The sequence below is a fragment of the Anomaloglossus baeobatrachus genome, chromosome 1 (genome assembly GCF_048569485.1).
Source record: "Anomaloglossus baeobatrachus isolate aAnoBae1 chromosome 1, aAnoBae1.hap1, whole genome shotgun sequence".
NCBI classification, from domain to species: domain Eukaryota; kingdom Metazoa; phylum Chordata; class Amphibia; order Anura; family Aromobatidae; genus Anomaloglossus; species Anomaloglossus baeobatrachus.
The window spans coordinates 293,022,524-293,050,208 of record NC_134353.1 but is presented as its reverse complement, the minus strand read 5'-3'; the positions used below and the strand labels follow the sequence as shown (position 1 = coordinate 293,050,208).

Here is a 27,685-nt window from a genome sequence, read left to right as displayed (position 1 = left end):
GGACCACTCGCCACCGTCCACGCTTTGACGGCTGAGATAATCTGCCTCCCAGTTGTCCACGCCTGGGATATGGACTGCGGATATGGTGGACCTGGAGTCCTCCGCCCATTGAAGAATGCGTTGTACCTCCATCATTGCCAGGCGGCTGCGTGTCCCGCCTTGATGGTTGATGTAGGCAACCGCTGTGGCGTTGTCTGACTGGACTCGAATGTGCCTGCCCGCCAGCAGATGGTGAAATGCTAGGAGAGCTAGAAGTACGGCTCTGATTTCCAGCACATTGATCGAAAGGGCTGACTTGGACCAACTGCCCTGTGCTCTGTGGTGGAGACATACCGCTCCCCAGCCGGATAGACTGGCATCCGTGGTGAGAATCACCCAGGACGGGGCCAGGAAGGAACGCCCTTGGGACAGGGAGAGGGGCCGAAGCCACCACTGAAGAGAGCTCTTGGTCCGTGGCGACAGAGCCACTGACTTGTGTAAGGAGGAAGGCCGCTTGTCGCAACAGCGGAGAATGTCCAGCTGCAGGGGGCGCAGACGGAACTGGGCAAAGGGAACAGCCTCCATGGACGCCACCATTTGACCTAGCACCTGCATCAGACGCCTGAGGGTATAACGGCGGGGCCTCAGGAGAGAGCGCACCGCCAACTGGAGTGACAGCTGTTTGACTAAGGGCAACTTCACAAGTGCCGGCAGAGTCTCGAACTGCATCCCTAGGTACGTGAGACTCTGGGTCGGAGTCAAAGTGGATTTGGGAAGATTGACAAGCCACCCGAATTGGGCTAGAGTGCTGAGAGTGAGCGAGACACTCCGCTGACAGTCTGCACTGGATGGAGCCTTGACTAGAAGGTCGTCCAGGTAAGGGAGCACTGCCAACCCCTGGAGGTGCAGAACCGCAATCACTGCTGCCATGACCTTGGTGAATACCCGAGGGGCCGTGGCTAACCCGAAGGGGAGAGCCACGAATTGGAAGTGATCGTTTCCTATTGCAAAGCGTAGCCAACGCTGGTGTAAAACTGCAATTGGCACATGCAGATAGGCATCTCTGATGTCGATGGACGCCCGGAAATCCCCTTGGGTCATTGAGGCAATGACTGATCGCAGGGACTCCATGCGAAAGTGCCGCACCCGAACATGCTTGTTGAGAAGCTTGAGATCCAGGATGGGTCTGAAGGTACAGTTCTTTTTGGGAACTAGGAAGAGGTTTGAGTAAAAACCTCTGAACCGTTCCCGGGCGGGAACTGGTACAATTACGCCGTTGGCCTGCAAGGCTGCCACGGCCTGCGAGAAGGCGGCGGCCCTGGAGCAGGGGGGAGTTGAGAGAAAAAAATCTGTTTGGCGGGCTGGAAGAGAATTCTATCCTGTAGCCGTGAGAGATGATATCTCTCACCCACTGATCGGAGACTTGTTGAAACCAAGCGTCGCCAAAGTGGGAGAGCCTGCCACCGACTAAGGACGTGGCTGGAGCGGGCAGAGAGTCACGAGGAGGCTGCCTTAGTGGCAGGACCTCCTGCGGTCTTCTGCGGACGCGCTCTGGAGCGCCAGTGGGATTTCTGGTCCTTGGCTGAGTTAGCGGACGAGGCGGAGGGCTTAGAGGACGACCAGTTGGAGGAACGAAAGGAGCGAAACCTCGACTGAATCCTACCCTGGGCAGGTTTCCTGGTCTTGGTTTGTGGCATGGAAGTACTCTTCCCGCCAGTAGCCTCTTTAATAATTTCATCCAGCTGTTCACCGAACAGCCGGGAACCAGTAAAAGGGAGTCCAGCAAGGTACTTCTTTGAAGAAGCATCTGCATTCCACTCTCGAAGCCACAAGATCCTGCGGATAACGAGGGAATTAGCCGAAGCCACCGCAGTGCGGTGAGAAGCCTCTAGCATGGCAGACATGGCATAGGAAGAAAAAGCTGAAGCTTGAGAAGTTAAGGCAACCATCTCGGGCATAGATTGCCTGGTGAGGGAATGCATCTCCTCCAGACTAGCAGAGATGGCTTTGAGGGCCCACACTGCTGCAAAAGTTGGGGAAAACGCGGCCCCCACCGCTTCATACACGGATTTGGCCAGAAGGTCAATCTGACGGTCAGTGGCATCCTTAAGGGAAGTGCCATCAGCCACCGACACAACGGTCCGGGCTGAGAGCCTAGACACCGGAGGGTCTACCTTTGGAGAGTGAGCCCACTCCTTGACCACCTCAGGTGGAAAGTGACTTTCCCTGACGAAGCCGCCTGCGTGCGCCCCTGCATCTCTTACTACAGCCCTCTTTTCTCCAGGCAGCCTGTCCGTGACATTGAGCTTCCATCTGGCTCCTTTTGTCTCCACATTTATGTGGAGCCCCTTTACAACAAGCTTTCCGGTGGTATAGCCCCTGGACAGGGTCCTGAATTTACCTCCCTCTTTTCCCAGCTTCTTTGGTGCCTATCAGTATTCATTTCTATTGCTATTGTGTATGTACTATACATTGTCCGGATTATAACCTGTGTTGTGATTATATATCCTGTATTGAGCTAACTGGGAATCCTTCAGGTGAGCATGCTCTCTGCCCTCATTTCCACAGGAATATACTATTGTGATAATTGTCCTGTGCACTAACTTCTTTGACTGAGGGTTCAGCTGCTGTACTATTGGCTGTATTTATGCACTTTATGTTTATTATAACATGGGGATTTTGGTTGCTGGCTGTGCAGCCTTGTTTTTAAACTGTTTTTAACATTGTTCAATAAAGGTGTCCTATTTCCATATTCTGGGTTGTGCTCTTACATGTGCAGTTTATTTTAGAGGGACCTTGGCTATTATCAAATACAGAAGACAATACAATTGTCAGACTGTAACATAATACTGAGACCACCCGTGGGAAGAATAAGGTGCTTTTGAGTAACCCGTTAATTTTGATATGATAAATATCAGCAATATATTTTAAATAATTTTATATTTTTTTTATTTTTTTTCATAAATGCTGTATTTTTATTCACATACTTTTTCCCCTCCCTTCCCCTCCCTTCATATAATTTAAACAATTGTTATCTACTTATGTGAATTATTTTTTCTTGCCATAATCTGCTAATCCTGTATCTCACTGCATTTCTGGCATGGCAGTTTAGAGTAAGCCGAGTCTAGTTTAGTTTTGCATTAGGCATATTCCTTATTTTTAGCTTTTGCGGTAGCTTTTCTAGATCTATCCCGCAAATTAATAGGAAAAAAAAAACAAACTAGAATTAGCAAGATGGAAAGAAACTTTCTTGGCCTACAGCCATTCATGGATACTGCTCATATTACCATTATGGATGGGTTTGAGGTATTAAAATAAGATACTCACTGTTTCCCTGCAGCATCGCGGTGTCCTCCTGTCTGTGTGCCAGCTGTTCTGTGTAGAGAGCGGTGAGCACAGCGATGACGTCATCGCTATACACACGGCTCCACACAGGTCAGCTGGCACACAGACAGGAAGTGAGCAATGCTGCATGGAGTGAGGAGTATACAGCAGGAGCCCTCCAGCTGTGACCGCAAATCCAGCCGCGGCTGAAGTGACCGCGATATCCGCGGGACTTCAGTCAGGTGATGAGCGGTGACAGCTGAAGTCACCACTGATCCAGCACAGCTCACTTCACTTGCGGCCTGACCCTTACAGAAAGCGGTCGTGTTGTATGGCTGCACTCTGTGATTATCAGATGTAGCAGATCTGGGTGCGTCGTGGGACATCGTGTGCATTACATCGAACCTGGGTGTTTTAAGGGTTAATAAAGTGGTGAAAGAGGGTGGTTTTTTTTGTCTTTTATTTCAAATAAAGGATTTTTATGTGTTTGTGTTTATTACTTTCACTTACAGCTTTGTGATGAGGGGGTGTCTCATAGACTCCTGCCATCACTAAGCTAGGACTCAGTAGCAGCTATGGGCTGCTGCCATTAACTCCTTGGCACCGGATCAGGGCAATCAGGATGAGCTGGGAAAAGTCCCAGGACTGTCGCATCTAATGCATGCGGCAATTCTGGGCGGCTGCTGGCTGATATTTTTAGGCTTGGGGGGCTCCCAATAACTTGAGTCTCCTCAGCTTGAGAATACCAGCCCCCAGCTGAGAGACTTTATCTTGGCTAGTTATCAAAATTTTATCTTGGCTAGTTATCAAAATTGGGGCAACCGCACACCGTTTTTTTTTTTTTTTTTTTTTAAATTACCCCCATACAGTGTCAGCAGCAGATCCTCGCCCCATAACAGTGTCAGGGCAACATTTTTTTGCTTAAAAATGTCATTTTCTTATTTTCCTCCTCTAAAACCAGGGTGCGTCTTATGGTCCAGTGCATCTTATGGTCCGAAAAATACGGTACTCCATACCACCTCATTAGGAATAGCAGGCATTATTCAAGATAATTGGCCCAAAACAAAAACCATACATACATGTCTGTCTCAGATAATACCATAGTACTCCACATCCTAGGACAGGAAACCACTGTGGCGCTACCTTTTTATGCCTGCAGGTCTCTTGTCCTATGAGGTGGACTCTCTCTCATGGTGCTATCACATCCAATGGGAAAAACATTTCTATCGAACCTGTGATTTCCATAATTCTACAGATTTTCATTCTTGGTGTCCCAATTTCAATGTTGAGGAGGATATCCTAGAAAATAACCTACTTGTGGTAGTGCTGTAGTATTAATGGACCACATGTGGCTTTTTGTGAAGTTCTTTTTACATTATTATACATTGCTCTGGGCATTTCATACCTTTTTTTTACTAATCACCTGATACCTATTGTATGCAGAGTAAGATAAAGGGACCCTCTTATTGGTTTTAGGGGTCTTTATGTACTGTTTGGGAGTAGGTCACGTGAATATTTTTTACATGAAGTAGAAAGACCTACTGTATTCTTGGCATTTTATATGGTTTAAAAAGCAAATGTTGTTCTCAACTGTGAAAGTGTATTAGAGCTCTTTCGCTTGCTTTCTAATGATTTTTCAAGCTGCTAGAACGAAGATATGCATGATTACAGGGAAACGGTCAGCAGATTTTTTTGCTATTCAATCTGAGAGCAGGAAAGTCTGATTACACGGATTTGTCACTTAGACTTTGTGTTGTACTGTTAATACAATCAGTATTTTATCATCAGGAGATTATCACTGTTGACTACAGCCTACAACAGGCTAATCTGTGTAAACCTTCCACCACCAATAAGCAAAGGGAGAAAAAAGGAACAGCACTCACCGGTAATTGCTGTGAAGTATTCAGGTTTATTTCATGGTCGGAGGATACATGCTTCGGCGTTACAGGGAGGGAATGAGGATGGTTAGCACAAAAAGACTATGGCCGTTTCGCCCCTGTAGGTAGATCCTATCGTAGTCTTTTTGTGCTAACCATCCTCATTCCCTCCCTGTAACGCCGAAGCATGTATCCTCCGACCATGAAATAAACCTGAATACTTCACAGCAATTACCGGTGAGTGCTGTTCCTTTTTTCTCCCTTTGCTTAATGTTTCATGCTCTGATGCTTTTGGAACAAGCACCCCGTAGCTGTATTCAGCATAGTCCGACCTGGAAGTTTTCTCTAGTCACAGCAGAGATCAATAGCACCGTGTGTGCTTTCTGCAACTAGCCGCTGGTTGTTTGATGTGGACGGTCCTCGGTGGAAGTAGTGCCCCGCAGATCCTTCTTGTTATTACTTCCACCACCAATGATTGACAACTTGCTGACAATTCAGTGTACATGAAAAGCTGTCAATCAGGGGTGTTGGTGGAGATATACACAGCTCAGAGGTCTTAACTCTGCTACATCTACAGCAAACAAAACAAGGATTATATGAAAACTACACCAAGCAATCCAATGAGTAAATCCCTAGTATCAGGCCTTCTTGCCCTATATTATGTTGCTCTCAGATCATACAGCAAAAATCTCCTTTAACAAATTGCCAAAATGCGTTTTCTCACCTCCAAAAGCCGTTCCTTTCCATGTACGCCCGGTGACCAGCTGAAACGGTCTGGTTGCAATCTCTTGTCCAGATGCTGCGACTCCCACAATGACACTTACACCCCAGCCTTTGTGACAAGCTTCTAGTGCTGCTCTCTAAAATAGAAAAGGCAAGGCTGTTAAAGCAAAAATAGCACCATAGACATACAAGAGCATGGTGTTACTATGCACCACACAAGCTGCATAGCCATCAAGTCCTCTCTGGAAGGAGCAATCTCTCCTTTAGAGGTTGATAGGCTCCTTATCTTTATGTTAGGCAAGTTTGGCTGGGCTATCAACCTCTGTTTAGAGAGTTTGAGATGTCGTATTTCACAGAAAGTTATCCCCCCCCCAATACTATCCTCTCCCCTTGTAAAATACATCAATATTAACAAGCACAAGCCAATGATTATGGTATAGGAATGGCTTTGCCCGGTGACAAGCTGCAAATACTGGGAAAATGAACTCTTTTTTTTGTCCTAGTCTTGGAATACCAGAATAAAAAGCCTTGGCAATAGTTACTTGGCCAAATACAAGATTTCACTGAGTCTCTTAGTGGATGAGAAATTACTGAACTAAAACCTAGTTGGATAGGAAGCCTAAGATCCATTTTTCACTGGATAATTACCATAACGCCAACATTTCCTATACACTCGAAGGAATAATCCACGCCTCCGTCAGTCATGTCCACCAGCGCTTCCTGGATCGGCTTGCTGTAGTCTGAGGGACTGATGCATTCTGTGGCGCCAAACTCTTTTGCCTTTTCAAACTTGTCCTTGTTCAGGTCAATTCCGATAATGCGCTTGGCACCAGCGACTTTACATCCCATGATAACCGCAAGGCCAACTCCTCCTAGCCCAAATACCGCACAGGTAGAACCTGGCTCCACCTGCCATAAAGTAACAGTTACTAAAATATAGCACAAAGTGACAAAAATCTCAAAGCTCAAAAGGAAATATATATTATATATATAAATATATATATGAAACAGTAAGACGTGACAGCTGGAACCCCACTGATCACTAGATTGTTGGTACCTGGTTCATCTCACCACAACACGACACTGAAGAGTAGATAGAGTTGTATGAAGCAATGGCCAAGCATGTGAGAGGCTGCTCCACTGAAAGTAAATGGGAATGATAGAGCCAGAGCAGCATCGCGCCTTCTTGACCCCGACTCCATTCAAACGTCCTCCTACAGTTTTTCTCCAAAAATAAGACACTGACATACTTTTTTTGCCCCCTAAAAAAGCACTAGGGCTGATTTTTAGAGTAGGTCTTACTCTTGGAGAAACATGATTGGGGGTAAGTTTACTCCTACAATAAGCAGACACCCACCCCCACACCTTCCTAGGAGACTCATACATACTAGGGCCCATATGGCTGCGTTGCTCCAAGGTCCTCCTGTGATCTCTGGCAGGCCCTCCCAGTAGGTATGCTGCACGCTGCCTCCCCTGCTTCTGGCTGACACACTCACATACATCAGATCGCGCACACACTCAAACACAGACATACACATCAGATATCACAGACACCAGATATCACACTCACTCACTACATCCAGCGGTACAGAATGCCTCCGGCCATAGGGTTGGGAGGAAGTCACGTGTTGCAGGTCCTATAAGCAAGCATTCCATTGGCAAGTTCTTACGCTCCACCGCACTAGGTCTCTGGATCTATACCGCTGGATGTGGTGTGTGTTTGCAATCTGATGGGTGATTGTGTGTGTGATTTTGTGTGATCTGATGTGTGTGAGTGTGCAATCACTGCAGGTCCTCCCGCTCGGCGTCTGGTGAGTATGATTGCGGAGTGTCTACTGTCTATAATGAAGTGTCCTGCTGTATTCTTTAACTTCATTATTGAACCACGACTATGGCTTATTTTCGGGGTTGGGCTTATATTTAAGCCTTGCTCCGAAAATGCTGAAAATCACCGCTAGGGCTTATTTTAGGCGGAGGTCTTAGTTTTGGAAAAACACGGTACATGTCATGCAGAAAAATGGAAGAACTGGGATGCCTGTTCTAGTCAGCATTGCAATGGTGGCTCCAGCTATCAAAGTTATCGCCTATCCATCTCTTTTTAAGTGATAACATTTTCTGATCACTTTATATTCCACTTTTTATGTCTGACAAAATGCAACGACAGTCTCAATAGTTAGGGTTGTTCTGGGCACAGCAATAATTATGTATCATTTTTTACTTTTGTTTTTAGAAATAAACTGCGTTTTTAGCAGGAAATCTTTTTTCAATATTTTGGTTGGCTGTGGATTACTATAATAGAAGGGAATTTTGTTTACTTACCGTAAATTCCTTTTCTTCTAGCTCCAATTGGGAGACCCAGACAATTGGGTGTATAGCTTCTGCCTCCGGAGGCCACACAAAGTATTACACTTAAAAGTGTAAAGCCCCTCCCCTTCTGCCTATACACCCGCCCCGTGCATCACGGGCTCCTCAGTTTTGGTGCAAAAGCAGGAAGGAGGAAACTTATAAATTGGTCTAAAGTAAATTCAATCCGAAGGAAGTTCGGAAAAACTGAAAACCATTCAACATGAACAACATGTGTACACAAAGAACAACAGCCCGAAGGGAACAGGGGCGGGTGCTGGGTCTCCCAATTGGAGCTAGAAGAAAAGGAATTTACGGTAAGTAAACAAAATTCCCTTCTTCTTTGTCGCTCCATTGGGAGACCCAGACAATTGGGACGTCCAAAAGCAGTCCCTGGGTGGGTAAAATAATACCTCGTAATAGAGCCGTAAAACGGCCCCTTCCTACAGGTGGGCAACCGCCGCCTGAAGGACTCGCCTACCTAGGCTGGCATCTGCCGAGGCATAGGTATGCACCTGATAGTGTTTCGTGAAAGTGTGCAGGCTCGACCAGGTAGCCGCCTGACACACCTGCTGAGCCGTAGCCTGGTGCCGCAAAGCCCAGGACGCACCCACAGCTCTGGTAGAATGGGCCTTCAGCCCTGAGGGAACCGGAAGCCCAGAAGAACGGTTCCTTGATCCACCGAGCCAGGGTTGATTTGGAAGCCTGTCACCCTTTACGCTGGCCAGCGACAAGGACAAAGAGTGCATCCGAGCGGCGCAGGGGCGCCGTACGAGAAATGTAGAGTCTGAGTGCTCTCACCAGATCTAACAAGTGCAAATCCTTTTCACATTGGTGAACTGGATGTGGACAAAAAGAAGGTAAGGAGAAATCCTGATTGAGATGAAAGGGGGATACCACCTTAGGGAGAAATTCCGGAACCGGACGCAGAACCACCTTGTCCTGGTGAAACACCAGGAAAGGAGCTTTGCATGACAGCACTGCTAGCTCAGACACTCTCCGAAGTGATGTGACTGCTACTAAGAAGACCACTTTCTGCGAAAGGCGTGAAAGAGAAATATCCTTCATTGGCTCGAAGGGTGGTTTCTGAAGAGCCATCAGCACCCTGTTCAGATCCCAGGGTTCTAACGGACGCTTGTAAGGAGGGACTATGTGACAAACCCCCTGCAGGAACGTGCGTACCTTTGGAAGTCTGGCTAGGCGCTTCTGAAAAAACACAGAGAGCGCTGAGACTTGTCCCTTAAGGGAGCCGAGCGACAAACCCTTTTCCAATCCGGATTGAAGGAAGGAAAGAAAAGTGGGCAAGGCAAATGGCCAGGGAGTAAAACCCTGATCAGAGCACCAGGATAAGAATATCCTCCACGTCCTGTGGTAGATCTTGGCGGACGTTGGTTTCCTGGCCTGTCTCATAGTGGCAATGACCTCTTGAGATAACCCTGAAGACGCTAGGATCCAGGACTCAATGGCCACACAGTCAGGTTGAGGGCCGCAGAATTCAGATGGAAAAACGGCCCTTGAGACAGCAAGTCTGGTCGGTCTGGTAGTGTCCACGGTTGGCCCACCGTGAGATGCCACAGATCCGGGTACCACGACCTCCTCGGCCAGTCTGGAGCGACGAGGATGGCGCGGCGGCAGTCGGACCTGATCTTGCGTAACACTCTGGGCAACAGTGCCAGAGGAGGAAACACATAAGGCGGTTGAAACTGCGACCAATCCTGAACTAATGCGTCTGCCGCCAGAGCTCTGTGATCTTGAGACCGTGCCATGAATGCCGGGACCTTGTGGTTGTGCCGGGACGCCATTAGGTCGACGTCCGGCATCCCCCAGCGGCAACAGATCTCTTGAAACACGTCCGGGTGAAGGGACCATTCCCCTGCGTCCATGCCCTGGCGACTGAGAAAGTCTGCTTCCCAGTTTTCTACGCCCGGGATGTGAACTGCGGATATGGTGGATGCTGTGGCTTCCACCCACAGCAGAATCCGCCGGACTTCCTGGAAGGCTTGCCGACTGCGTGTTTCGCCTTGGTGGTTGATGTATGCCACCGCTGTGGAGTTGTCCGACTGAATTCGGATCTGCTTGCCTTACAGCCACGGCTGGAACGCCTTTAGGGCAAGATACACTGCCCTTATCTCCAGAACATTGATCTGAAGGGAGGACTCTGGCTGAGTCCAGGTACCCTGGGCTCTGTGGTGGAGAAAGACCGCTCCCCACCCTGACAGACTCGCGTCCGTCGTGACCACCGCCCAGGATGGGGGTAGGAAGGATTTCCCCTTCGACAATGAAGTGGGAAGAAGCCACCACCGAAGGGAGGCTTTGGCTGCCTGAGAAAGGGAGACGTTCCTGTCGAGGGACGTCGACTTCCTGCCCCACTTGCGGAGAATGTCCCATTGAAGTGGACGCAGATGAAACTGCGCAAAAGGAACTGCCTCCATTGCTGCCACCATATTCCCTAGGAAGTGCATGAGGCGCCTCAAGGGGTGTGACTGGCCTTGAAGGAGAGATTGCACCCCTGTCTGTAGTGAACGCTGTTTGTCCAGCGGAAGCTTCACTATCGCTGAGAGAGTATGAAACTCCATGCCGAGATATGTCAGTGATTGGGCCGGTGTCAGATTTGACTTTGGGAAATTGATGATCCACCCGAATCTCTGGAGAGTCTCCAGAGCAATGTCCAGGCTGTGTTGGCATGCCACTCGAGAGGGTGCCTTGACAAGCAGATTGTCTAAGTAAGGGATCACCGAGTGTCCCTGAGAGTGTAGGACTGCTACCACTGTTGCCATGACCTTGGTTAAGATCCGTGGTGCTGTCGCCAGGCCGAAAGGCAGTGCCACGAACTGAAGGTGTTCGTCCCCTATGGCGAAACGCAGGAAGCGCTGATGCTCTGGTGCAATCGGTACGTGGAGATAAGCATCTTTGATGTCGATTGATGCTAGGAAATCTCCTTGGGACATTGAGGCGATGACGGAGCGGAGCGATTCCATCCGGAACCGCCTGGTTTTTACGTGTTTGTTGAGCAGTTTTAGGTCCAGAACAGGACGGAAAGATCCGTCCTTTTTTGGCACCACTAACAAGTTGGAGTAAAAACCGTGACCCTGTTGCTAAAGAGGAACAGGGATCACCACTCCTTCTGCCTTCAGAGTGCACACTGCCTGAAGAAGAGCATCGGCTCGCTCGGGGGGCGGAGATGTTCTGAAGAATCGAGTCAGAGGACGAGAGCTGAACTCTATCCTGTAACCGTGAGACAGAATGTCTCTCACCCAACGGTCTTGTACCTGTGGCAGCCAGGCGTCGCAAAAGCGGGAGAGCCTGCCACCGACCGAGGATGCGGTGTGAAGAGGCCGAAAGTCATGAGGAGGCCGCTTTGGGAGCGGTTCCTCCGGCGGTCTTTTTAGGACGTGACTTAGACCGCCATGAATCGGAGTTCGTCTGACCCTTCTGTGGCCTGTTGGACGAGGAGAATTGAGACCTGCCCGCGGGCCGAAAGGACCGAAACCTCGATTGTACCTTCCGTTGTTGAGGTCTATTTGGTTTGGACTGGGGTAAGGATGAGTCCTTTCCCTTGGATTGTTTAATGATTTCATCCAATCTCTCACCAAACAGGCGGTCGCCAGAAAATGGCAAACCGGTTAAGAACTTTTTGGAAGCAGAGTCTGCCTTCCATTCACGTAGCCACATGGCCCTGCGGACTGCCACCGAATTGGCGGATGCTACCGCCGTACGGCTCGCAGAGTCCAGGACAGCATTAATGGCGTAGGACGCAAACGCCGACGCCTGAGAGGTTAAGGACACCACCTGCGGAGCAGAGGCACGTGTGACTGCATTAATCTGCGAGTGACAAGCTGAGATAGCTTGGAGTGCCCATACGGCTGCGAATGCCGGAGCAAAGGACGCGCTGATAGCCTCATAGATGGATTTCAACCAGAGCTCCATCTGTCTGTCAGTGGCATCTTTGAGTGAAGCCCCATCTTCCACTGCAACTATGGATCTAGCCGCCAGTCTGGAGACTGGAGGATCCACCTTGGGACACTGAGCCCAACCCTTGACAACGTCAGGGGGGAAGGGATAACGTGTGTCCTTAAGGCGCTTAGAAAAGCGCTTATCTGGACAAGCTCGGTGTTTCTGGACTGCCTCTCTGAAGTCGGAGTGATCCAGAAACGTACTCATTGTACGCTTGGGAAACCTAAAACGGAATTTCTCCTGCTGAGAAGCTGACTCCTCAATTGGAGGAGCTGGGGGAGAAAGATCCAACACCTGATTGATGGACGCTATAAGGTCATTCACTATGGCGTCTCCTTCTGGTGTATCTAGGTTGAGAGCGGCTTCAGGATCAGAATCCTGATCTGCCACCTCCGCTTCATCCTCTAGAGAATCCTCCTGCTGAGACCCTGAGCAGTGTGATGAAGTCGAGGGAAGCTCCCAGCGAGCCCGCTTAGGCGGTCTGGGACTGCGGTCCGTGTCAGAGACCTCACCTTGGGACCTATGAGTCACCCCAGGAGCACTTTGCTGCTCCAACCGAGGGGGGCCTGGGGTCAATGATTCAACAGTGCCCGGGGCCTGTGTCACCGGCCTGGACTGCAAGGCTTCTAGTATCTTAGCAGACCATTTATCCATAGTCTCAGAAAGTTTGTCAGCGAATACTGCAAACCCCGTCCCTGTCACCTGGACAGTGGTAGCAGGTGGTTCCACTTGGGCCACCAGTGGCAGAGGCTCCGGCTGAGTAAGTGCCACAGGGGCCGAGCATTGCACACAATGAGGGTAGGTGGAACCTGCCGGTAGTATAGCCGCACATGAGGTACAGGTTGCAAAGTAAGCCTGTGCTTTGGCACCCTTGCTTTTTGCGGACGACATGCTGTTGTCTCCTCTGAGTACAATCCGGGAGGGTATATAGCCAAAAACCAACAGTGCGACCGTACAGAGTAACTGTATAGCATATAAGCATATATATATATATACACTTCGGCACCCAGGGGGGCCAGCACCTAGAAACAGGTGCGGCTTACCGACCGCCCAAAGCGGTTGTGTGACCACCAGATTCCCTGCCTGGGCCTCCCAGAGCCGTGTTGTCTCTCCTCTCCAGCTTCAGAAGTGCTGACAGGAATGGCTGCCGGCGTTCTGTGAGGAGGAGGGGGCCGTGGGCGTGCCCTAGAAAGTGCGGGAATCTGGTGCCCCACGGTGCTCAGTGAGGGGGGAGGAGGATACAAAGTATGCTCCAGCCCTCAGCGCTGACGTCCAGTGCAGCGTCCCTCCCTTCCCCTGACTGGCAGGCCCGGGGGCGGGAATATGCGGTACTAGGCCGCAGAAGCCGGGGACTAAAGTTATAAGCGCGGCCGGCAAACAAGCGTGGCCAGCGCGGCAGTCCCGGCGCACTAACACACCCAGCAGTGCTGCAGTGTGTATGACACGAGCGCTCCATGCGCTGTCCCCAAGGGGACCCAGAGTACCTCACAGTAGCAGGGCCTTGTCCCTGACGATACCCAGCTCCTGTCCAGCAGATTCCCCAGGGGCTGCGGAGGGAGCACGGTCCCAGTGCCTGGAGACCGATTAGGATCCCACTTCACCCAGAGCCCTTAAGGGATGGGGAAGGAAAACGGCATGTGGCTCCTGCCTATGTACCCGCAATGGGTACCTCAACCTTAACAGCACCGCCGACCAGAGTGGGGTGAGAAGGGAGCATGCCGGGGGCCCTGTTATGGGCCCTCTTTTCTTCCATCCGATATAGTCAGCAGCTGCTGCTGACTAAATTGTGGAGCTATGCGTGCATGTGTGCCTCCTTCGCACAAAGCATAAAAACTGAGGAGCCCGTGATGCACGGGGGGGGTGTATAGGCAGAAGGGGAGGGTCTTTACACTTTTAAGTCTAATACTTTGTGTGGCCTCCGGAGGCAGAAGCTTTACACCCAATTGTCTGGGTCTCCCAATGGAGCGACAAAGAAATATATATTACAAATGTGGTAGCACGGTAATCGTACTGACCGGGATAATCATATTGTGAAGTCGTTATAACCATACAAAGAATGACAAGAAAAGAAAACAGACAGCGTTTTCTTTGTTTCCCTTGGCTGTTCACCCCACTTTTCAGTACATTATATGGTAAAATTAATTGATCAATTGAAATATACACTTCATGTCACATGGCAATGGAAAAATAAAATTGTTATGGCTCTTGGAAGATAAGGAGAGAATACAGTGGAAACTCGCTTAACGAGTAACCCAGTTAACGAGAATTTCACTTAACAAGCAAAGCTTTCTGTAAATTTGTAACTCTGTTTACGAGAATGCTTTGCTGTACGAGCAAATACTCACCGCACACACTTCCGGTTCCGTACATCCACCGCGCTCTGACCCGCTCTTGCAGTCCATACAAACACACACGCACAGTATTATGCTCACCTTACCTTCCGTTCCATCGCCGGCCTCCTGGGTCTTGTAGTTCACCGGTGCATCGCGACAAGGGAGGAATCCTCGTGGTGAACTACAAGACCCAGGAGGCCGGCAATGGAACGGAAGGTAAGGTGAGAATAGTATGTGTACCTTCCGTTCCATTGCCGGCCTCCTGGGTCCTGTAGTTCGCTGGTACAGGATGTGTATCGGTAACCATCGGCGACGAGGCAGGAACTTCCGCTGTCACCGCTACTCAAAGGCAGCGCGCTGACCAATCAGAGGCTCCTGCCTTTGACGTCAGTGCTCTAGGTGCGGAAGTTCCTCCCTCGTCGTCATGGTTACCCGATACACAGCCCGTACTAGTGAACAGCAAGTCCCAGCAGGCCGGAGATGGAACGGAAGGTAAGGTGAGCATATAATATGTGCGTGTGAGTTTGTACGTGTGTGGAATGGCACAATAGGGGACCAGGATGGGACATTAACAAGTTGTGGAACGAATTGTCTGCATTGCAATGATTTCCTATGGGAAACCTTGCTTTGCTGAACGAGTAACTTGGTTAACAAGCACACTCCCAGAACAGATTGTTCTCGTTAACCAAGGTCCCACTGTATAATTATATTATAATAAAAAAAAAAGCTGGCCTAGAAGGGGTCAATGTATACATTGTTCAATGTATTTGACTTGAGGTATTCTTAAGATTTGATATGAATATAGCCTAAATAATGAAATTGAATGTGAACAGAGGCTATGGCTTGATGTGGTCACCTTGGCAGTGTTCAGAGCTGCTCCATATCCGGTGGACACCCCACAGCCCAGCAGGCAGACTTTGTCCAGAGGAGCAGAGTCCTCTATTTTAGCAATAGAGATGTCAGCAACAACTGTGTATTCAGAGAAGGTGCTGGTGCCCATGAAGTGGAAAATCTGCTTTCCTTTGCAGGTAAACCTGCTAGTGCCATCAGGCATGAAACCACGACCTTGAGTTATCCTGTAAAAAGCACAAGTCCCATAATACCGTGTTAAATCAAACACTATAAGACAAATGAAGTAAAGCAACTAAGTGTGTGTAAACGTAATACTAACATACACCATCAGTATATAGGAAAACCAATAGTGAGATTCCTAGGCTAGAAAAGGTTACCTGATCTTCTGACATAAGTTGGTTTTGGGGTTCAAGCAAAATTTGCATTCACCACATTGAGGAATATAAAGAGGAATAACTCTGTCTCCTGAAAATACAAAATCAGAGACGACAGACGTTATGAAACAACTTAGTAATAGTATCAAGAATAATCATACCGGGTCATCATGATTGCAGACTACAAAGCCTGTATGTTCCTCAATTCTACAGAATCATTTCCATCAGAGTATATGTAATCAATAAAGAAAGGACAGAAGGGAGATCATTAGGCTATGTGCACACGCTGCATCTTTGTGGTGACCACAATGATGCACATTTTTGGTCCCAAAAACGCTCCCTCGGCATACATTTTACTGCATTTTTTTATTTTTTTTTTTACAGCGTTTTTGACCAGTACGGTTTTTTTTTTACGTCAAATCTATTGACTGGAAAGGCTCAAAAACTCAGAAAAAAAATTGACATGCTGCATCTTTGTGGCCACCACAAAGACGCAGCTTAAAAAAAAAAAATCAAGGTGTGGAAAGCAAAAATGAAATCTCAGACTTTGCTGGGGAAGGAAATGCATGCAGATTTGGGACCAAAACTGCACCCAAAAAACACGGTAAAGAAGGGAATTTTGTTACTTACCGTAAATTCCTTTTCTTCTAGCTCTTATTGGGAGACCCAGACGATTGGGGTATAGCTACTGCCCTCCGGAGGCCACACAAAGCACTACACTAAAAAGTGCAAGGCCCCTCCCCTTCTGGCTATACCCCCCCGTGGTATCACGGGTTCTCCAGTTTTAGTGCCAAAGCAAGAAGGAGGAAGCCAATAACTGGTTTAAACAAATTAACTCCGAATAACGTCGGAGAACTGAAAAACCGTTCAACATGAACAACATGTGTACCCGCAAACAACAAAAAAATCCCGAAGGACAACAGGGCGGGTGCTGGGTCTCCCAATAAGAGCTAGAAGAAAAGGAATTTACGGTAAGTAACAAAATTCCCTTCTTCTTCAGCGCTCTATTGGGAGACCCAGACGATTGGGACGTCCAAAAGCTGTCCCTGGGTCGGTAAAGAGATACCTCATGTTAGAGCTGCAAAACAGCCCTCCCCTACGGGGGTGTCACTGCCGCCTGCAGGACTCTTCTACCTAAGCTGGCATCCGCCGAAGCATAGGTATGCACCTGATAATGCTTGGTGAAAGTGTGCAGACTCGACCAGGTAGCTGCCTGGCACACTTGTTGAGCCGAAGCCTGGTGTCGTAATGCCCAGGACGCACCCACGGCTCTGGTTGAGTGGGCTTTTAGCCCTGAAGGAACCGGAAGCCCCGCAGAACGGTAGGCCTCTAGAATTGGTTCTTTGATCCATCGAGCCAGGGTGGCTTTAGAAGCCTGCAACCCCTTGCGCGTACCAGCGACAAGGACAAAAAGTGCATCGGAACGGCGCATGGGCGCCGTGCGGGAAATGTAGATTCTGAGTGCTCTCACCAGATCTAGCAAACGTAAATCCTTTTCATACCGGTGAACCGGATGAGGACAAAAGGAAGGCAAGGATATATCCTGATTAAGATGAAACGAGGATACGACCTTAGGGAGAAACTCCGGAATGGGGCGCAGCACTACCTTGTCCTGGTGGAACACCAGGAAGGGAGCCTTGGATGACAGAGCTGCCAGCTCCGACACTCGCCGAAGCGATGTGATCGCAACAAGAAACGCCACTTTCTGTGACAGGCGAGAAAAGGAAACTTCCTTCAAAGGCTCGAAAGGCGGCTTCTGGAGAGCAACTAGTACCCTGTTCAGATCCCACGGATCTAACGGCCGCCTGTACGGGGGCACAATATGACAGACCCCCTGCAGAAACGTGCGCACCTTAGGAAGACGTGCTAGACGCTTCTGAAAAAACACGGATAGTGCCGAGACTTGCCCTTTAAGGGAGCTGAGCGACAAGCCCTTTTCCAACCCCGATTGCAGGAAGGAAAGAAAAGTGGGCAATGCAAATGGCCAAGGGGATACTCTCTGTGCAGAGCACCAGGATAAGAAAATCTTCCACGTTCTGTGGTAGATCTTAGCAGACGTCGACGTCCTAGCTTGTCTCATTGTGGCTACGACTCCTTGAGATAATCCTGCGGACGCTAGGATCCAGGACTCAATGGCCACACAGTCAGGTTCAGGGCCGCAGAATTCTGATGGAAAAACGGCCCTTGGGACAGTAAGTCTGGTCGGTCTGGCAGTGACCACGGTCGACCGACCGTGAGATGCCACAGATCCGGATACCACGATCTCCTCGGCCAGTCTGGGGCGACGAGTATGACGCGGCTGCAATCGGATCTGATCTTGCGTAACACTCTGGGCAAGAGTGCCAGAGGTGGGAAGACGTATGGGAGCCGGAACTGCGACCAATCTTGAACTAATGCGTCTGCCGCCAGAGCTCTTTGATCGCGCGACCTCGCCATGAATGCCGGGACCTTGTTGTTGTGCCGGGACGCCATTAGGTCGACGTCCGGCACTCCCCATCGGCGACAGATTTCCTGAAACACGTCCGGGTGAAGGGACCACTCCCCTGCGTCCATGCCCTGGCGACTGAGGAAGTCTGCTTCCCAATTTTCTACGCCTGGGATGTGAACCGCGGATATGGTGGAGGCTGTGTCCTCCACCCACATTAGAATGCGCCGGACTTCTTGGAATGCTTGCCGACTGCGCGTCCCTCCTTGGTGGTTGATGTATGCCACCGCTGTGGAGTTGTCCGACTGGATTCGGATCTGCTTTCCTTCCAGCCACTGTTGGAAGGCCAGTAGGGCAAGATACACTGCCCTGATTTCCAGAACATTGATCTGAAGGGTGGACTCCTGCGGAGTCCACGTCCCCTGGGCCCTGTGGTGGAGAAACACTGCTCCCCACCCTGACAGACTCGCATCTGTCGTGACCACTGCCCAGGATGGAGGCAGGAAGGATCTTCCCTGAGACAATGAGGTGGGAAGGAGCCACCATTGTAGAGAGTCCTTGGCCGTCTGGGAAAGAGAGACTTTCCTGTCCAGGGACGTTGACTTCCCGTCCCATTGGCGGAGAATGTCCCATTGAAGTGGGCGCAGATGAAACTGCGCAAAGGGAACTGCTTCCATGGCTGCCACCATCTTCCCGAGGAAGTGCATGAGGCGCCGTAAGGGGTGCGACTGGCCTTGAAGGAGGGATTGCACCCCTGTCTGTAGGGACCGCTGCTTGTTCAGCGGAAGCTTCACTCTCGCTGCTCGAGTATGAAACTCCATGCCAAGATACGTTAGCGACTGTGACGGTGACAGATTCGACTTTGGAAAGTTGATGATCCATCCGAACGTCTGTAGCGTCTCCAGCGTAGCATGTAGACTGAGTTGGCATGCCTCTTGAGAGGGTGCCTTGACAAGTAGATCGTCTAGGTAAGGGATCACCGAGTGTCCCTGAGAGTGCAAGACTGCTACCACCGCCGCCATGACCTTGGTGAAGACCCGGGGGGCTGTCGCCAGACCGAATGGCAGAGCTACGAACTGAAGATGGTCGTTTCCTATCACAAAACGTAGAAAACGTTGATGTTCTGTAGCAATTGGCACGTGGAGATAAGCATCTTTGATGTCTATCGAGGCAAGGAAGTCTCCTTGAGACATTGAGGCAACGACAGAGCGGAGGGTTTCCATCCGGAACCGTCTGGCGTGCACATGTTTGTTGAGCAGCTTTAGATCCAGAACAGGACGGAACGAGCCGTCCTTTTTTGGAACCACAAAGAGATTGGAGTAAAACCCTCGCCCTTGTTCCTGAGGCGGTACAGGAACCACTACTCCTTCCGCTCTTAGGGAGTCCACCGCCTGCAGCAGGGCATCTGCTCGGTCTGGATGTGGGGAGGTTCTGAAGAACCGAGCTGGAGGACGAGAACTGAACTCGATTCTGTACCCGCGAGACAAAATGTCTGTCACCCACCGGTCTTTGACCTGTGACGTCCAAATGTCGGAAAAGCGGGAGAGCCTGCCCCCAACCGGAGATGCGGAGGGGGGGGGCTGGAAGTCATGAGGTAGCCGCTTTGGAAGCGGTTCCTCCATTTGCTTTCTTGGGGCGTGCGTGAGCCCGCCAGGAATCTGAGACTCTTTGCGTCCTCTGAGTCCCTTTGGACGAGGAGAATTGTGTCTTGCCCGAACCTCGAAAGGACTGAAACCTCTGCTGCCATTTTTTCTGCTGAGGTTTGCTTGATCTGGGCTGGGGTAAGGAAGAGTCTTTACCCTTGGACTGTTTAATGATGTCAGCCAATGGCTCGCCAAATAGTCTATCTCTAGATAAAGGCAAGCTGGTTAAACATTTTTTGGAACCAGCATCTGCTTTCCAGTCCTTTAACCACAAGGCTCTGCGCAAAACTACCGAATTGGCGGACGCCATTGAGGTGCGGCTGGTAGATTCTAGGACCGCATTGATAGCGTAAGACGCAAACGCAGACATCTGCGAGGTAAGGGACGCCACTTGCGGCGCCGCTGGATGTATGATAGCATCCACTTTTGCTAAACCAGCTGAAATAGCTTGGAGTGCCCATACGGCTGCGAATGCTGGAGCAAACGACGCGCCGATAGCTTCATAGACAGATTTTAACCAAAGGTCCATCTGTCTGTCATTGGCATCCTTAAGTGAAGTGCCATCCTCCACTGCAACTATGGATCTAGCTGCAAGTTTGGAAATCGGGGGGTCTACCTTTGGACACTGGGTCCAGCGCTTGACCACATCAGGGGGGAAAGGAAAACGTGTATCCTTAGAACGTTTAGAGAAACGCCTTTCTGGATGAGCGTCGTGTTTCTGGATTGATTCTCTGAAGTCAGAGTGATCCAAGAAAGCACTCAATTTACGCTTGGGATAGAGGAAACGAAACTTCTCCTGCTCTGCAGCTGCCTCCTCTGCAGAAGGAGCTGGGGGAGAAATATCTAACAGTCTATTAATGGCTGAGATAAGATCGTTTACCATGGCATCCCCATCCGGGGTATCCAGATTGAGAGGGGTTCCAGGATAAGACTCCTGATCACTCTCTTCAGACGCATCACAGGGCGACTGATTGCGCTGAGACCCTGAGCAGTGTGATGACGTTGAGGGTCTTTCCCAGCGAGCTCGCTTAGGGTGGCTGGGGCTATCATCTGAGTCATAATACTCAGCCTGGGAAGCCGGGGACCCCCTTGCAGTCTGGGCTAATTCCAACTGAGGGGGATTAGAGGACAGAGACCTCGCCGTGTCCATAGACTGAGCCCCAGTCATGGATTGCAAAGTTTCAAGGATCTTTGCCATAGTCACAGACATTCCATCAGCAAAAACTGCAAAGTCTGTCCCTGACACCGGGGCAGGACTTACAAGCGTCTCAGCCTGGGTCACTACCCCTCCGGACTCCGGCTGGCGAAGCAGCACCGGATCTGAGCATTGCACACAATGGGGGTCTTTGGAACCTGCTGGTAGAGCAGCCCCACATGCAGCACACGCAGTGTACACAGCCCTAGCCTTGGCAGCCTTGCGTTTTGTGGATGACATGTTGCTGCCTCCTCAGAGCGATCTGGGGTATCCAGCCAGGAAGCGACCTTACAGTGCAAGAAATAACTAAATATATATATCTGGTGACACAGTACACCAATACACACTGAGGCACTAGAGGGGCCAGCTGAAATGCCGCTTACCGCCCGCTTAAGAGCGGGTGTGTGGTCGCCAAAAGCCCCCTAGTCCAGGTCTCCCAGAGCCTTGCGTCCTTCCTCTAGCCAGACTGCATGTAATGGCTGCCGGCGTCCTGGGAGAGGAGGGGGGGCGGGCCCTGGGCGTTCCTGACTAAGAGCGGGAAGCCTGCTTCCCTCTGTGCCTAGTGAGAGGGCTGGAGCATGTAAATCAGGCTCCAGCCCTCGTCGCTGCTGCGAAACAGCGTCTCTCCCCTACCCTGATTGACAGGGTGGGGGCGGGAACGAAGCGGAGCTAGGCCGCAAAAGCCGGGGACTGGATTTATAAACGCCGCCGCCGTAAAAGCGCGGTCGGCGTGTCCCCGGCGCACCACAAGTCACAGCAGCGCCGCCCGGTCCAGTGGGGGTCGGCGCTGCGTTCCCACAACACAAAGTCCCCCAGTAAACTGTAGGAACACTAACTCCAACGTTACGGTCCCCGGCGCACTACAACACCCAGCCAGCCCGGAGTGTGTCTGTGCCTGCCGGGGACACCGAGTACCTGTATGATGCAGGGCCATGTCCCTGATTGTACTCCTGCTCCGTATCCATCAGGTGCTATGGGTCTGTGGATGGAGCCCGGCGTCAGAGCTTAGAGGCCGGCAGGATCCCACTTCCACAGAGCCCTACAAGGGGATGTGGAAGGAAAACAGCATGTGGGGCTCCAGCCCCTGTACCAGCAATAGGTACCTCAACCTTACAACACCATCCTCGGGTGAGAAGGGAGCATGCTGGGGGCCCTATATGGGCCCTCTTTTCTTCCATCCGAAATAGTCAGCAGCTACTGCTGACTAAAATCTGTGGAGCTATGCGTGGATGTCTGACCTCCTTCGCACAAAGCTTGAAAACTGGAGAACCCGTGATACCACGGGGGGGTATAGCCAGAAGGGGAGGGGCCTTGCACTTTTTAGTGTAGTGCTTTGTGTGGCCTCCGGAGGGCAGTAGCTATACCCCAATCGTCTGGGTCTCCCAATAGAGCGCTGAAGAAAAACGCAGCGTGCACACAAGGCCTAAGGGCCGCTTTACACGCTACGACATGTCGTTGGAGGTCACGGATTTTGTGACGCACATCCGGCCGCGTTAGCGAGGTCGTTGCGTGTGACACCTATGAGCGATTTTGAATCGTTGCAAAAATGTTCAAAATCGCTAATCGGTGACATGGGGGTCTAATCCCAAATATCGTTGCAGCTGCAGGTACGATGTTGTTCGTTGTTCCTGTGGCAGCACACATCGCTGTGTGTGACACCGCAGGAACGAGGAACCTCACCTTACCTGCGTCCACCGGCAATGAGGAAGGAAGGAGGTGGGCGGGATGTTATGTCCCACTCATCTCTGCCCCTCCACTTCTATTGGCTGGCTGCTTAGTGACGTTGCGGTGACGCCGAACGCACCTCCCCCTTGAGGGAGGGAATGTTCCGCAGTCACAGCGACGCCGCTGAATAGGTATGTGCACGTGACGCTGCTGTAGTGATAATGTTCGCTGCGGCAGCGATCACCACATATCGGCCGTACGACGGGGCGGGTGCTATCACGCTCGACATCGCCAGCAAATGCTAGCGATGTGGTAGTGTGTAAAACGGCCCTTAGACTGCACAGGGAGAGTCTGTGGTCTGTAACCATGGAGATACATCAGTTTGCATAGGTGTTGTAGATACAAATGGGACTCATGAGAAAGGGCATTTCACAGTAGACGTAAGTAATCTAACAAGTCCATATATATAGGGTTAGAACATCTAGTTGTTTTATTGAATGGTAACGGAAGCTGCCCGGGGGCAAAATATCAACATTGTAAAGGGAATACAGTATAACGCGCATCCAGTTTACCCAGAAAAGCTTGGAGGTGATCTGATTTAGGCAAACAGCTTAGAGGGAACCTCAATAAATAGAGGGTTTCTGTGTTGGCCCCAGCATCTTGAAAATGAAGCTAAAAGTAAGCGCAGCTCTTCCTCCTGAGACCCGCAGCATCACAGGGCACTGGATAATGTTACATTTCCTTTACCGGAATTCCAGTTTTAGCTCATAAAATTCTGACAAATTACTGTATTCCTTTGTGTGACGCCTGCCATAAACATAATGGAGAGCAGACGTGGCGGTCACACAGAGGAGCCGTCGGCTGGGGATTGTCACAATCTTTTTCAGTGGAAATCTCTTGGTGTCTGTCTTTAATGCTTAGACACAGTCATGGCGTTTAGGATATTTCTGGATTATGGCAGGATCCTGGCAGATAACCAATCTCCATTGTGCACACCCCCTATACATGAATGCCAGCCTCATACACCGGGCACACTCCACTCATCTCGAGACTTTCCTACCATCCTCGGGTATTACGTGGATTTGTATTTACCGGCTTTAACTCTTGTAACGCCTTCTCCTACGCTTTCTACAATTCCAGCTCCTTCATGGCCAAGAATCACTGGGAAACATCCTTCAGGATCAGCACCACTTAAAGTATAGGCATCTGTGTGGCAGACAGCTGTGGACACGATCTGAAAAATCACAGAGCAAGTAAGGCAATAAACCAAGCTTTATGGCCGCTTATTCCTGTCTCTATAAAGCACATCCAGTCCTATAAATACAGAGGGCACTATACAAAAGGTTACCTTAATGCGCACTTCATGGGCTTTGGGTGGTGCCACCTCCACATCTTCAATCGACAGAGGTTTTCCTGCCTCCCAGGCAACTGCGGCCTTACAGGTAATCACCTAGAAAGAGAAAGAACCCAGCACCTGAGGACACAGCCACACTGACACTAGTGGAGCAACAGCCAGTGTCACCTGTGTGATCTCTGCCACCCCCGTCACACGGCCACTTCAGCTGCTACAAAACCTCCAATCACAGGCACCAAAGTCACCGTCACAGGCGGGAAAGCTGCGTGACTGGTGACCAAAAATCAGACGTCTGGCAACACACGTGTGTGTCTAATTATAATACACGCATTAATATATATATATATACATACACACACACACACACACACTGTATATACACACACACACACACTGTATATACAGACACACACACTTCTATTGGCATAGATTCCTGAATCCTGAAAAGCTTCTGAGGGGGTGGGCTCGTCATGGAAGCTTCTACATCATCTGCGGTCCAGCTTCTATTATACTGTGTATAGTCGGGTAAGAAGTTGTGTATGTAGCACTTGGTGGCACTACAGTGGGGCACCACGCCTCCCTCTATGGCATCCGCACAGTGGGGCACCACGCCTCCCTCTATGGCATCCGCACAGTGGGGCACGACGCCTCCCTCTATGGCATCCGCACAGTGGGGCACCACGCCTCCCTCTATGGCATCCGCACAGTGGGGCACCACGCCTCCCTCTATGGCATCCGCACAGTGGGGCACCACGCCTCCCTCTATGCCATCCGCACAGTGGGGCACCACGCCTCCCTCTATGCCATCCGCACAGTGGGGCACCACGCCTCCCTCTATGCCATCCGCACAGTGGGGCACGACGCCTCCCTCTATGCCATCCGCACAGTGGGGCACGACGCCTCCCTCTATGCCATCCGCACAGTGGGGCACGACGCCTCCCTCTATGCCATCCGCACAGTGGGGCACGACGCCTCCCTCTATGCCATCCGCACAGTGGGGCACGACGCCTCCCTCTATGCCATCCGCACAGTGGGGCACGACGCCTCCCTCTATGCCATCCGCACAGTGGGGCACGACGCCTCCCTCTATGCCATCCGCACAGTGGGGCACGACGCCTCCCTCTATGCCATCTGCACAGTGGGGCACGACGCCTCCCTCTATGCCATCTGCACAGTGGGGCACGACGCCTCCCTCTATGCCATCTGCACAGTGGGGCACGACGCCTCCCTCTATGCCATCTGCACAGTGGGGCACGACGCCTCCCTCTATGCCATCTGCACAGTGGGGCACGACGCCTCCCTCTATGCCATCTGCACAGTGGGGCACGACGCCTCCCTCTATGCCATCTGCACAGTGGGGCACGACGCCTCCCTCTATGCCATCTGCACAGTGGGGCACGACGCCTCCCTCTATGCCATCTGCACAGTGGGGCACGACGCCTCCCTCTATGCCATCTGCACAGTGGGGCACGACGCCTCCCTCTATGCCATCTGCACAGTGGGGCACGACGCCTCCCTCTATGCCATCTGCACAGTGGGGCACGACGCCTCCCTCTATGCCATCTGCACAGTGGGGCACGACGCCTCCCTCTATGCCATCTGCACAGTGGGGCACGACGCCTCCCTCTATGCCATCTGCACAGTGGGGCACGACGCCTCCCTCTATGCCATCTGCACAGTGGGGCACGACGCCTCCCTCTATGCCATCTGCACAGTGGGGCACGACGCCTCCCTCTATGCCATCTGCACAGTGGGGCACGACGCCTCCCTCTATGCCATCTGCACAGTGGGGCACGACGCCTCCCTCTATGCCATCTGCACAGTGGGGCACGACGCCTCCCTCTATGCCATCTGCACAGTGGGGCACGACGCCTCCCTCTATGCCATCTGCACAGTGGGGCACGACGCCTCCCTCTATGCCATCTGCACAGTGGGGCACGACGCCTCCCTCTATGCCATCTGCACAGTGGGGCACGACGCCTCCCTCTATGCCATCTGCACAGTGGGGCACGACGCCTCCCTCTATGCCATCTGCACAGTGGGGCACGACGCCTCCCTCTATGCCATCTGCACAGTGGGGCACGACGCCTCCCTCTATGCCATCTGCACAGTGGGGCACGACGCCTCCCTCTATGCCATCTGCACAGTGGGGCACGACGCCTCCCTCTATGCCATCTGCACAGTGGGGCACAACGCCTCCCTCTATGCCATCTGCACAGTGGGGCACAACGCCTCCCTCTATGCCATCTGCACAGTGGGGCACGACACCTCCCTCTATGCCATCTGCACAGTGGGGCACGACGCCTCCCTCTATGCCATCTGCACAGTGGGGCACGACGCCTCCCTCTATGACATCTGCACAGTGGGGCACGACGCCTCCCTCTATGCCATCTGCACAGTGGGGCACGACGCCTCCCTCTATGCCATCTGCACAGTGGGGCACGACGCCTCCCTCTATGCCATCTGCACAGTGGGGCACGACGCCTCCCTCTATGCCATCTGCACAGTGGGGCACAACGCCTCCCTCTATGCCATCTGCACAGTGGGGCACGACGCCTCCCTCTATGCCATCTGCACAGTGGGGCACGACACCTCCCTCTATGCCATCTGCACAGTGGGGCACGACGCCTCCCTCTATGCCATCTGCACAGTGGGGCACGACGCCTCCCTCTATGCCATCTGCACAGTGGGGCACGACGCCTCCCTCTATGCCATGTGCATGTCCATTGCACGGAGCCAATTGTCAGCTCCCAGACGTGGAATAGCGGCCATGGCCAGACTCCACTGCACAGATCCACCTCTCTCTATACTCCTAGCACTGGGGAAACCTCATCTACTATTGCAGGAGACAACAAATAACGAATTGCAGAGTCCGAGAAGTAACTGTATTCCTATAGGCAGAGCCCGGTACTCCGGGACACAGACCCGCGGCTTATCACCTGCTGAGCACAGCCAGGTGACGGGGCAGCACAGCGCAGCCGCCATTACAGGAGACGTCCGTGCACAGCTCACCTTCCCCGCAGTGTCCATGCTGCACGCTGCACGCTGCACGCCGCACTCTGCCTCCGGTGCACGCACGAGCTCCACTCCCTCTGTGCTGGACGTAGGCGCCCTATACAGCGGTGCTCACAAGTTGCAGGATCTTCAGCGCCCCCTGCCGCGCTGAAGGACCCGAGCACGTGACTTGTGACAGCTAATCTGGGGGGAGTCCCTGGGTGGGCGGCCATATCTGGTGCAGGGGGCTCTACAGCTATCCTCAGCTCAAGAGTGTAGGAAAATAATAATAATAATAATAATTACTATTATTATTATTATTATTATTAATAATAAAGGGAACCTGTCACCAGTTTTTTGCTTTTTAAACCAAACCTAGCGCCTAATTAGGCTATGTGCGCATGCATAAAAATGCACCCGCTGCAAAAAAACAGCGGCAAAAAAGCATGCGTTTTTACCGCATTTTGGTGCTTTTTTTGCTGCGTTTGGCTGCGTTTTTGCTCACTGCATTTTATGCGTTTTTATCAATGAACAATGTCATTAAAAATTGTTGAAAGAAAAAAAAGGTCTGATGTAATTTCCTTCTTCAATATGTTCTTCTTTCTCCAATAGTGTATGCAGGAGAGCAGACAGCAGCTGCGGAACTACAA

General features: G+C 51.3%; 1 protein-coding gene across 1 annotated transcript in view; it reads right to left on the bottom strand.

The window, feature by feature from the left end:
* LOC142312033 (alcohol dehydrogenase class-3) overlaps window positions 1-27,152 on the bottom strand; it is a 38,934-nt gene extending 11,782 nt beyond the window's left edge. The window contains exons 1-7 of the mRNA XM_075350906.1: window positions 27,054-27,152; window positions 24,036-24,137; window positions 23,780-23,921; window positions 15,763-15,850; window positions 15,390-15,609; window positions 6,552-6,812; window positions 5,905-6,040 (exon numbers count right to left, since the gene is read on the bottom strand). Coding sequence (XP_075207021.1) covers window positions 5,905-6,040; window positions 6,552-6,812; window positions 15,390-15,609; window positions 15,763-15,850; window positions 23,780-23,921; window positions 24,036-24,137; window positions 27,054-27,071 — 967 coding nt within the window. The 5' untranslated portion in view covers window positions 27,072-27,152. The remainder of the gene's footprint in view (window positions 1-5,904; window positions 6,041-6,551; window positions 6,813-15,389; window positions 15,610-15,762; window positions 15,851-23,779; window positions 23,922-24,035; window positions 24,138-27,053) is intronic.
* Window positions 27,153-27,685: the final 533 nt, after the last annotated feature.